The 11,761-nt window shown below is 58.3% G+C and overlaps 1 protein-coding gene across 1 annotated transcript in view; it reads left to right on the top strand.

Annotated features, from left to right (window-relative positions):
• The first annotated feature begins 498 nt into the window (after positions 1 to 498).
• Positions 499 to 11,761, top strand: part of LOC105827124 (ras-GEF domain-containing family member 1C) — a 33,822-nt gene continuing 22,559 nt past the window's right edge. The window contains exons 1-3 of the mRNA XM_012665145.1: positions 499 to 630; positions 7,590 to 7,790; positions 8,784 to 8,858. Of these exons, the coding sequence (XP_012520599.1) occupies positions 7,605 to 7,790; positions 8,784 to 8,858 (261 nt within the window). The 5' untranslated portion in view covers positions 499 to 630; positions 7,590 to 7,604. The remainder of the gene's footprint in view (positions 631 to 7,589; positions 7,791 to 8,783; positions 8,859 to 11,761) is intronic.

Here is an 11,761-nt window from a genome sequence, read left to right on the forward strand (position 1 = left end):
CAAAGAACAGCGTTGAACTGGGGTACTTCTCCCTGCAACGCCCTGCTGCTGGCTCCCGGCCGGCCGGCCTCGCCCGGCTGCGCGGGCACAGCGGCCTGCGGCGCCAGGCTCGCCTTCTACCAGCTCCCACCACGCGGAAGAGCAATTCGCCACAGGTCGGCGAAAGTCTCAACCTCGTTGGCCAAGCCTAGGTCACATGCCCACCTGTGAGCCAGTCACTGTGCAGGATGGAAGTGTGCGATGCTCTGATTGGCCAACACTAATCTGGGCCCGCCCCGGGGCGGAAGTGAGGGAGAGCGAGTCCCCAGGGGGAAATGGAGACGCAGAAAGGGAGGACGAAGCTGGGCAGGCGGACACAGATGGCCCCGCCCCAAATGCGCATCTGTCCCCCTCTACTCCCCGGGGGAACCAGCAGGGTCGGCACCGCCACCCCGTGCCCAGACGGCCGGGCGCCCGCACCCAGTGGCCCACCCCGGCGGCCTTGCCTTGCAGGCCCAGGTCCGGAAGTTCGGCACCAAACTGCTGCAGCTGCTGGCCGAGTGGACGGAGACCTTCCCGCGGGACTTCCAGGAGGAGTCGGCCATCGGGCACCTGAAGGACGTGGCGGGCCGCATCGCCCCCTGCGACGAGGTGGGCGAACCCGGGCGGGGCCGCTGGCTCTCCGCACGCTCACATCCGGGCCAAGCCGGTTGTGGGGCCCCCTCAGAGCTCTGTCCCCCACGCTGCACACTGCCGCCCTCCAGAGTCAGCCCCTTTCTGACCCGCAGGAAATCAGGCACTGCAGAGCAGGGAGGGGGCCCAGGCCTCGGGCGCAGGCCTGACTCTTCACTGTCACCGGACTGCTCTCGCGGAGGCCTCCGATGGTGGGGGAGGGAGCCCACTGGTGGCTCTTGGTGTGGCTCGGCCTTCGTCCTGGCCTCTTGCCACAGAGACCTCCCTCCTCCTGCCCGGCGCCACGTCCAGGGCTGGGCTGGTGGTCAGTGTTCTGACCTGAGCAAGGACCTGCAAATCAGGGGCAGGAAAAGGGCTCTGCAGGATGAACCAAAGAACAAGAGGGGTGGGGATAAGGACCACTCACTGTCTGGGCAGATTCTCCGGATCCCCTCAGCCCCAAGGGTAAGCTGTAAACCCTGCAGGCTAGGGGAAGAGGCGGGGAGAGGCGCCCCTGCAGCCGAAACCACATGACAGGTAAATGTGGCCCTTGTGCTGGGAGACCCCAGTGGCTGGGAAGCAGCAGGTGTGCCGGGCACGAGGTGCCTCTGTAGCCGGCGCCCACTCTCCTCTCCCGGCTGTTCTGCTCTGGGGAGAGCACTTAAGGGTCTCTGAGCCCCACTTCCCTTATGGGTGAAAGGACGACAAAAATCTTCAGCTCCCAAGGTTATGGCGACAGGTGTCTCCTGGAATATTTAGAAGGGGCAGATTTATCAGCATCCCCGGAATAACGCTGTGGGCAACGTTGGTATTGCATTATCTGGAAAGAGAGAACATGGGTGGGGGCATGTCAGTTGCTTTAGGAAGAAACCGAACATGGCAAGCTGGTACCTACTGATGTGCCCCAAAGTGGGTCTGGACATGGCAGAACCAGCCGCATGTAAGACAAAGGAAGACTGCTAAGGCAGACTGGGCAACAGGAAGCCATAATGCCATCTCAGGATCGGGACACTTGGCTTAGGATACAGCACAGAACAGGGTCAGGGAAGAATTGATTGGATAGATGGGGTCAGGGAGAGTGGGTGCCAGCTGACTGGCTGGGTGGACAGCTGGCTCCTTTTATGGATGGTGTACGGGGGAACAGGTGTTTGGGTAACTGCATAGGCAGGTGGATGTATGGGGTGAGCAGCTGTGCAAAGATTAATGGAAAGGTGGGAGGCAGAAAAGTAGGGAAGGTGGATGGGTACATGGGTGGATGGATGACTAGATGGATGGGAAGGTGAGTGGGTGGGTGGACGTGTGAGTGGGTGGATGTTAGGAAGGAAGGAGGAGGGACCGATGAGTGAATTGCTGGAACCACGGGTAGGTTACCTGTATAGAGGGGAGATAGCCTGTGGGCAGAGAAGAGATGAGTACAAGTGAAAGGTGTATGGTGGGTGGCTGGGTGGGTGGGTAGATGGGTGAGGGGGTGGATGTTAGAAGGATAAAGGATAGATGAGTGAATTGCCGGACCTGTGGGTATAAAGCGGAGGCGTGTGATAGCACGTGTGTGGAGAAGGGATGGGTGTGGGGATGGTAGGTGGGTGGGTGGGGTAGAGGGTATGCAGGGGGTTGAGAGCGCAGGCTCCTGCTTTATCCGTCCTCCTTCCCCCAGGGGGACGCCTCCAGCTCTTCAGCAGCAGTGAGGTCTAAGTCATATGACAAGACAGGATTCTCCTCCCTTATTTGATCTGCCTGGCATTGGCAGAACCGTGTCTGGGTGGTGGGGGATAGGGGTAAGTCCGGAGCTGGTTCCCCTTGGGGAGCCAGTGCCTCTTCACCAACCCTGAGAACCTGTCAGGCCTGTCACCAGGGCTGTGTGCTGTGGACTAGAATAGGAGGCCCCCCACCCCACCCTGGCTCCGGCCTGGGGTGCTCCCTGGTGTCTTCAGTATCCCCAAGTTGCCCTGCCACAAAAAAGCACCCACCCGAAAAGGATGTCCTCTGGGCACTGGCCCTTTACACAGGTTGGTGGCAGGTAGACTGCAGGTTGCTGCCCTCCCACACAGCACAGAGGAGCACAGAACCAGATTGACAAGGTCCAGTCCACAGGACTTAGAGCACCTCAGCCTGCCCCGGTGGAGACTCAGAAACCACAGCGCCGTGACCCTGGGCAAAGGGCTTTGCCACACTGAGCTTCAGATCCCTTATCAGCTAAACAGGGATGGTGACTGTCCCCACTGCACAGCTTTACATCAAGGGGTCCCCAAAATCATGCGTGCTCTTATTTCAGCACTAGATAAACGTGAGCTATAATGAGAAACAAATTATTCCCAGAATTCAGGCACATGGGCACACTTTTTTTAACTTTTATGGAACTTTTATTATGAAACATTTCAAACATGCACAAATGTAAGGAATAGGAACTAGGAACTCCTTTGTGCTCATCACCCAGCTCCAACAATTACCAACTTTTTACTGAACTTGTTTCTTCTATTCCTTCAGTCATTTTCCCCTCCCCACAAATTTGTTGTAAGCCAACCATAGACATTATATCTTTTGCTTCAAAAATACTTCAGCATTATCTTTTAAAAGATTTCTCATACAGAGATGGGATCAAAGGATATAAAGTTCTAGGCACAAGGTAATGAGATGAGCACAGGTGTTTTCAGAGCTGTGTGTCTTTGGGCAAGTTACTTAACTTCTCCAAGCCTTAAATTTCCTTCTGTAAAAGGGAGGTGATAATTCCTCCCTTACAGGGCTATGAGAACAGCAGAGCTTATGGACATAGAGCAGACGCACAGGGCCAGGACTGAGGGGCTCCCTTCTGGACCCTCTGCGGGGGCTTCCTCATCAGAGTCTCTTTCCCACTGCCCCGCTGCCATGTCCTGCCCCTACTCCCCACCACCTCTCAGCAGCTGGGAACAAAACTTGGAGAGGAGCTGAGGAAGCCATTCTCCGTGACTGTGGGTTCAGGGGACTCCCATGGAAGCCTTCCCAGCATCTGACCACTGCATTGGGACGTTCGCTCTGGGCCACCCCGAGCTGGCAGGAGACCCAGGGGTGCGTCATGGCCAGCCCTGCCCTTGAGGGGCTCCCGGTAGGTTGGACTCAGTAGTTACAGCTCAGGGGGGCCAGTGCCAAGGCTGAGAGAGGCTGGGGGAGCGCAGGGAAGACCCAGAGGGTGGCAGTCCCGGGTGTGGGAGAAAGGACAGGAGGACATCAGTGCTCCGGCCACACTGGGCCAGCCTGGGAGGCGGATGACTCGACAGCCCCTCCCCGTGGACTGGTCTTCTCTCCCCTTGCTCTCACGGACTATCTGCTGGACTGACTGCCGCCCTCCAAGGCTCCCTCCGAGGGCAGAGGTGGCAGAACGCTGATGCTGAGGACAAGCTGGCAGAAGGAGCAGAGCCCCAAGCACCTCGCGAGCTCCTGCCTGCTCAGGGTGCGCCAAGCCCAGGAGGATGTCGGCCCTGGCTGGCTCAGGAGGGGGTTTTCAACAAGTTCAGAGAACAGGGGCCAGCACTTGTCTAGCCAGGGACAGGTGGTTCTAGCTGTGAAATGCCCACTCCAAGAGAGCTTGGAGACACCTGGAGAGTCGCGGCCACCACCCAGGCCACACTCGGACGACTTCTGCCCTCACACCCAGCTCTGTGCACGCAGCAGATGGTCAGTGGCAAGAGATGGGAAGACAGCTCCAGACCTCGCAGCCTGCCGGGCACCCTCCCAGCTGCAGTCAGTGGAGAGAGGGCTCCAGCCCGAGGCAGGAGGGGTGAGGTGCTGTGCCACCTGGGCACACCCTGGTGCTCTGTAAACGTGGGTTCACGAAGCAACAGGGAATGCCTGACACTCTCAGTGGTTTAGGTCTCTGCCTGCCCACATTTACCTAGGGGGTCTCCAAGCATCTACCCACAGAGTGTAGAAATCAGGAAATGAGAGGAAGTCAAACAGAAAGGCAAATACCATCCCGCATCAGAGGGGGAGCGGAAGGTTCAGGAAAGAACAGATAAGCTTAAGTTAACACCACTGGAAATATTCCAAATGAGTTAGCAAACAGGAAATAATTAGGAATGAATATTGGTTCAATAAAAACAAGTCCTGCTAAATTACCTACATTAAAAAAAAATAGGGCCATCACATGATTCTACAGGGACAGGCACAGATGCATCGTGGTGCGGCCCCTGCAGTTTGCCCTGCCACCCTCGCGGGAGAGTGTCTGACTGTCGGCAGTGAGACAGTGCTCGTCGCCCACCCAGCAGCTGTTCCTGGGCACCTCCAGTGGGCCAGACCCTGCCCTTTGTGCTGGGACGAGCAAAGAGCAGCCCGCTGTGGTCCGAGCGCAGCGTTTGTGGTCTGCGGAGAGGAGATGCACGTGACTGGAATGGTCTCCCCGATGGCTGTCAAACCATGACGTGGGCACGTGGCGCAGCGGAAGGCTGCGGTGCTCTGAGCACCAGGGGCCTGTCTGGGGAAACGGTGCCTGAGCTTTGGTCCAGCGGCGAAGGGGCACATGCCAAAAGGGAAACCGATGCCCAGGCCCTGCCAGGACATGGGGGAGGCAGGGTGAGAAGGGGTCAAAGGGGTGGAAGAGTGACCTGTGTCCAGAGCACAGTCAGGGAGCAAGGGACACGTTGAGCGTGGCCAGAGCTGACCGTAGGGCCTTAGCGCCACACTGGGGCTTTTGTCTTTGCAAAAGCCATGGAGGTGCCTAAGGAAGAGGGAGCAGTGATCAGATTTGCACCTCGAACAGACCACTCTGTAGCCAGAGTGGAGAGAAGCTGGCCTGGGTGCAGTGGGGCCACTGGGGAGGCCGCTGCAGCCACCAGGGAGACAGCAGTGACCTGGACCGCAGGGACAGTGGTGGAGACTCGTGGAAATAGGAGAAAATGAAATGGAGAGGGTTAGTGAGGCCTGGAGGGGTGTGAGGGAGAGGTGGGGAGGAGGGGCTCCGAGCCCGTGTGCATGAGGCTGGCCCTGGGCAGGGAGAGCAGGACACCTGTGTGCAGCGCAGGGTTCGGGTGCGCCATGTCCTGTGGCTCTGGAGGTCAGACGGGACGCTGCGTGTGTAAACGTGGGCACTGTCCACACGTGGACATCAAATGACACTGTGGACGTGAACCAGAACACCCAGGAACAAGGGAAAGAGTGACAAGAGAGGTCTGGACTGAGACCGGAAGACCAGGACAGAAAGGCAGGCAGGAGGAACCAGGAGGCTGAGGTGGAGGTGGCCAAAGAAGATGCAGCCTGAGAAACGGCCATTGGCTATGGTGACAGTAGGGTCTTATGCGAGTGACACCCAGACGGGGTGGCCAAGGAGTGAGTGGGAGGTGAGGACACGTGTGGCCGGTGCAGCTGCTCGTGGGACTCTGGCTGTGCGGGGGAGAGAGTGGAGGGTGATGCAGGGTGGGGGCTCACAGGGGGCCGACTGTGCCCCCAGGGCTGGCATGGCCGGACCCCACTCCCCATCTCCCCAGAACTCAGATGACAACCTGGGAGGCAGCATGCTGATCACATCTTGGCACGTAGCCTTGCTGAGAGAGGCCGCTCCTTTGGTGGGCAAGAGGCGGAAGAGCCAGACGTCCGGTTACCCACTCGCTGCCCAGCTAGCCCCCAGGCGCCTTCTGGTCTGACCCCACGACATGGGCTTAGGGTTAAGCAGCCTCTTGCCCCTTCCTTGTGTCCTGAGGGCTCTATCGCAGCTGCCTGTGGCTGCTTCACAGAGAAGCACTGCCATAAGGGGCTGGGGAGGAGCCACCTCCATCACAAGAGCGCTGGGCACCGCAGTCCTCGGACAGCAGCAGGACCCCAAGAAACGGTCGAGGCCCCCAGGCCCCCACAGCCAGCATGCCAGAGGCCACACCTGCAGAATGCTGCAGGCTTTGTGTGTTTCAAAAGAGCATGAAGGAAAACTCACCCTATCTTGACTACCTAGCAGTTCTGACTATTCACCACCTGTTACTTTCTAAGGCCTCTGGGCACGAGCTGTCTGGTTGATGGCGCACCATCGCCAGAGGCCTGGCTCCCAGCTGCCCACGCTGCCTCCGCCAGCACCAGGCCAACTCCTTGGCTCCTGGGGGGTCGAATCCACCTCTGGCGGAGACATTTGCTATGAGCTGATGAGCTCGGGCCTGTTCTGTGGGTTGGACCAAAACCCTGGGGGGCGGGGCCTAACTAAGAAACCCACCGAAAAGAAGGCAATTTTCGGAAACAAAAGGCCCCAAAGGGAAAAAACCAAGTTCCCCGGGAAGGGAAAGGGAAAGGCCCCCTGAAGAGGGCCAAGCCCCTCCAACCCCGGAACCCGCCAAGGCAAGGGCCAAAACAAGGAATTGGCCCCCCGGGCCGGCCGGGAAGGGACCGCGCTGGTGTGATAACTTTTTGTGGAGCGCCCACCACGTGCACAGCGCTGGGCTCAGCTAACACGGAGGTCGCAACACGGACCTCCCAGCCCCTGTGCAGCTGTCACTCTAGTGCAGGAGTAAACACACCTGATTGTCTTCACAGTGGTCCCGTAAAAGAAGTCACATGGGATGACCCAGATGAGAACTGCTGGGAGCAGAGGGCAGGTAAGCAGGGCTGGTCAGGGGAGGCCTCTCTGAGCTGGGTCTGGGAGATGGGCCCATCAAAGCCAGACAAAAGGCCAGTCATCCAGGGCAGGGCCTGTTCCCCGTCTCCCTCCTCTGTCCCTTCCTCTGGTGTCCTGGCGGCACCCACCCCACTCTGCCCTGCTGCCCAGAGAGCTGCCCCGCAACACTGTGTCATCCTCCCTCATGTGTGCTCCTCTCAGCTCCCCCCATATCCCTGCATCCTTCTCCCCAATCTGCCCGGGGTTGGGTCCTGTTTCAGGGTGGGGCAGGTCCCCTCCCTTTGGAGCCTGGGAGCCTGCCCTCCTCTGACACTGGAGATTTGGAGATGCGTGTGCGGGCCTGAGTGCGCTCTTCCCACCCCGCCCCCGCCCCCAGGCATACCGGAAGCGGATGCAGCAGCTCCTGCAGGCTCTGCACCAGAGGCTGGCGGCCCTGGGCCAGGGGCCGGAAGGTCTGGTGGGCGCCAACAAGCCCATCTCCTACAGGACCAAGCCGCCAGCCGCCATCCACCGGGAGCTCCTCGGTGTCTGTAGTGACCCCTACACGCTGGCGCAGCAGCTGACGCACGTGGAGCTGGTGAGCAGGCCCGCGCCGCCGTCCCCCCAGACCCGGAGCAGGGAGCAACAGGGAACAACGGCCACCCTCCCCTTCCATCTCACCACCCCTACCTGGTCTCAGCATAACCCAGGGCCTGGGCCTGTCACGCTGGGCCAGCTGGCATCTCCGGAGGACTCCGGGCCCTGGAGCAGTCTCCCAGCACTGGCACAAGGAACTAGAGGGCTGGAGGTGCCTGTCCCTGGTCTGCCTGAGGGTCCGGGCCTGGGAGGGAGGAACTGGGCTCAGCTCTGACGCCACCTGTCGTGTGATCCTCCTAGGACTGGTGCCTTCCCCACCTGGGCCTCAGTTTTCCCATCCAGGACTCACAGACACACTGTGCCCGCCCCAGCTTTCCGTAGCAGCTGCACAAGCCCTTCGTGCTTGCAGAGGAGATGCCCCGGCCTAGCCCTCAGCACACTGGGCTCCTTGTGGGTGCAAGGCCGTGGGCCCGACCCAGAGCGGGGGCTGGGAGCAGGTTTCTTCCTGTTAAACCTTCACCGCCTGTAGCGTCCCTGCTGCTTCCGGGGCAGCGCCTGCGCGCGCTTGCACGCGCTGGCTCACTGGTGTTCCCATCCTCCTGCCGGGTAGGTATCGTTCCCTTTTCACAGATGAGGAAACCAGGGCCACAAAAGGTTACGTGATTTGCTGAAGGGACAGAGCCAGGATTCGATTCTGAGCCCAGTCCCATGCCCTTGGCCACCGGGCCGCCCCCAGGGGAGCAGGTCATTTCGGTACCGGGAGTCGAGCCTGCGCCCCCTGGCGTCTCCCCGCAGGCACTGCTCCCCGACCCCGCGGGCTGGGGAAGGAGGGCTGCCTCCTTCGGACGGCGCTGAGCCCCGCGACAGCCCACAGCAGGGTCTCCGCGCCCCGGCGTGAAGGGCAGGTGCAGAGACCTTCGCGGGGGGCCGGGGACGGGGTGCGTCCGCAGCAGGCGCCCTCCGCAGACCGCCCTTCTCCTCCGTCCCCGCGCAGGAGCGGCTGCGGCACGTCGGGCCTGAGGAGTTCGTCCAGGCTTTCGGGAACAAGGATCGGCTGGCCGGCTCGAAGGTAGAGGGCTGTCCCGGCAGTGACCCCTCATCCCGGGGACTGCCCACTCTGGGGGTCCCGAGAGCATCAGACGGGCTTGGGGGGCCCCCACGCGGCCCGCGCCCCTCCGGCAGCCGCGACGGCCCCTGAACCCCGGGAAGCCTGCGAGGCGGGACGTGCCCGGCGGGTCACCCACCCAGGGAGGGGCGGCCGGAACCGGCTGCGGGCGCGCCTCGGGTCAGGCTGGGTCGGGAGGGGCGGGGGGCGCCTCGGGCTCCGCCGGGCCGCGCGCTCGGGTGCGTTAGGCGGGCGCCGGCGCCCTCGAGCGGCCACGCGGGGAAGCGCGGGCCGTGCGCGCGGCCGGGCAGAGCGAGGGGTCCCGGGCAGCGCGGCCCCGCACACCGGGATCGCGACCCCGCCCGCCCTTCGGGAGCCCAGAGAACCGGTGCCTGGTGCTTTCCAACGGCTAAATCCGAGCCAGAACCGAAGCACTGTGTCTTCTGCCCTCGTAATAAAAGAAGTGCAGACTAAACACGGGATTGCATTTCACCTCTCAGGTAAGCAAAGGTGGGCACGTCGTGCATGTGCAGGGAAAGCGCGCTCTGCACGTCCGACCGGGCGCGGCCACTCTGGAGGGCAGCTTGGCAACGGCATCCGCACTTTAAAGGGCATCCTTGACCCCGGCTTCCCACACCTAAGAATTTCTCCTGCAGATACTCCCAGCCGTGTACGCAAAGACGGACGTGCAAAGATATTTGGGACACACAGAGTCTAAGGCCAAACAGCAGAAGCAGATGACTTTACAATGCATGGGGACTGGATTACAAATTATAATACTTCCACACAGAACGCCGTGCGACTGTTAGAAAGGGCTAAGGCCGACTGTAAGCGTGGAACAATCACCAAGATCATCCAGTCACGGGAAGAGAAAGATGGAGTGAAGAACGGTGGAGTATGGAGGGTGTGACCATCTGTGTAACCAAAAAAGGAGGGTGCAGGACACATACGTGCTCGCACGTGTCGGCGAGCAATCTCTGGGAGCTGCGATTGCTGCGGGAGTTCTGCACAGCTGCGGCTGGGAGGCAGGACCCGGAGGGAGATTTTGCTACTCTTAGAGGGTGGGGTTTTTGTCCGTGCTATTTGTTTGGCCGTTTCCAAGTATTACTTTTTTTATTGTGAAATACATCAAGATTGCACGTGGCATTCACTTACCCACCCTATGGTAGATGAAACGTTTGTGTTTCCAGCTTTTTGCTGGTATAAATATGGCTGCCGTGGGCACTCCTACAGGTGTTTCCTGGTATTCGTGAGTGCACGTTTTCTCTAGGGCATCAATTCTCAAATATTTTGGTCTCGGGGCCCCTTTTACACTCTTAAAGATTATTGAATAGCTGGGTGAGGTGGCACTCACCTGTAATCTGAGCCACTTGGCGGGCTGAGGCGGGAGGATTGCTTCCGCCCAGGAGTTGAAGGTTGCAGTGAGTTGTGATCGTGCTCTGCTCTCTAACCTAGGTGACAGAGCGAGACCCTGCCTCCAAAACAAAAAATCATGGAGGACCCCAACAAACTTTTGGTTATGTGGATTTTTGAAGTGACAGGCTCATTTGCCCATTATCAAGAAAATACCTACCAAATACTGAAGTCCAAATTACGATGGTTTGTCCAGCAGTCCTTCCTTCCAGTAAAAATGATACCCACAGCAGCGGCCAGTTCCGCTCAAAGTCAGTCTAGTGCTTCCTTGCAGACAGCCGGCATCCTGCATGCACGAGAGGCCTTTGTGCGTGTGCCCCGTTGCGTCACATAGAATATGAAGAGGATGTGTACTCAAGGGTTGAGATTTAATGTAATTAAAAAGTTTTGCCTCATTGACATTCTGAACTCATACTCACTGTGTTTTTGCTTGTACTGGGCACCTTTACCTGCCATTGCTTTTGCGCCATCAATGCGAGTCTCGACACAGTGGAAGCGGCAATTACATCCTATTATTATGAAAATAGCTTTGCCCCGTGGACTCCCTGAAAGGGTCCCAGGCCCCGGGAGTCCACGGACAACATGCTGGGAACTGTTACTCTGGGATATGCTTAGGAAGGGGAATCACTGCGTCATGGGGCAGGCACGTGGGCAACATTACCTGCTGTCAGGTAAGGATATACCAGTTTGCACACCTAGCAGGGGTTGTTCTTGCTCCACATCCTCGTAGACACTTGCAATCGTCAGACTTAAATTTCTGTCAGACTGCTAAATGGAGCATCTTTTCATGAGTTTGGGCCCTTCTTGTTTCTCCTCTGTGAGGTGCCTGCCCCTGACTTTTTTGCCTAGTTTTCTATTGCTTTGTTTTTTCTTAAGGATTTTTAAGAATTTTTTGTTCTTGTTGTATTTTAGATATGTATTAAATAATCATTTGCAGTTACATGTACTGCAGAGTTTCTTCTTCTAGGTGGTTGCTTTGCTTTTCATTCTCTTTATGATGTCTTTTGACAAACAGGTGTTCTTAAGCTAAACCTTGTCAAATTCCCTAAACTTTTCCTTTATGGTTTTTTATGCGGAGCTAGGAAATCCTTCCCTACACCCCACTGAGGCCATAAAGATAATCTCCTACGTTTCCTCTGGAAGTTTTAAAGTTTTGCCCTTCACATTTTGATCTGAAATTCATTTCGTGCCTATGGCTTTAGGTGGGGATTCACATTTTTTTTTTCCAGTCGAATAACCAATTGTTTTTGCGCTGTTATGTATTCCTCCCCCTTAGGTGTGCCCTGGCGGACCTGCCGCTCTGTCCACGTCCAGGTAGGTCTGTTCCGGGACACGCCCCTGCTCCACTGGTCCATTTCTCCGTCTGTGTCAAGACACATTGTCTTAATTACTGCAATCTTGTGAGGAGTCTCGGTGTCTGCTAAAGCAAACCCCCAGGTTCTTCTTTAGCAGTG

The sequence above is a fragment of the Propithecus coquereli genome, unplaced genomic scaffold (genome assembly GCF_000956105.1).
Source record: "Propithecus coquereli isolate 6110/MARCELLA unplaced genomic scaffold, Pcoq_1.0 Scaffold970, whole genome shotgun sequence".
In the NCBI taxonomy this organism is placed as follows: Eukaryota; Metazoa; Chordata; class Mammalia; order Primates; family Indriidae; genus Propithecus; species Propithecus coquereli.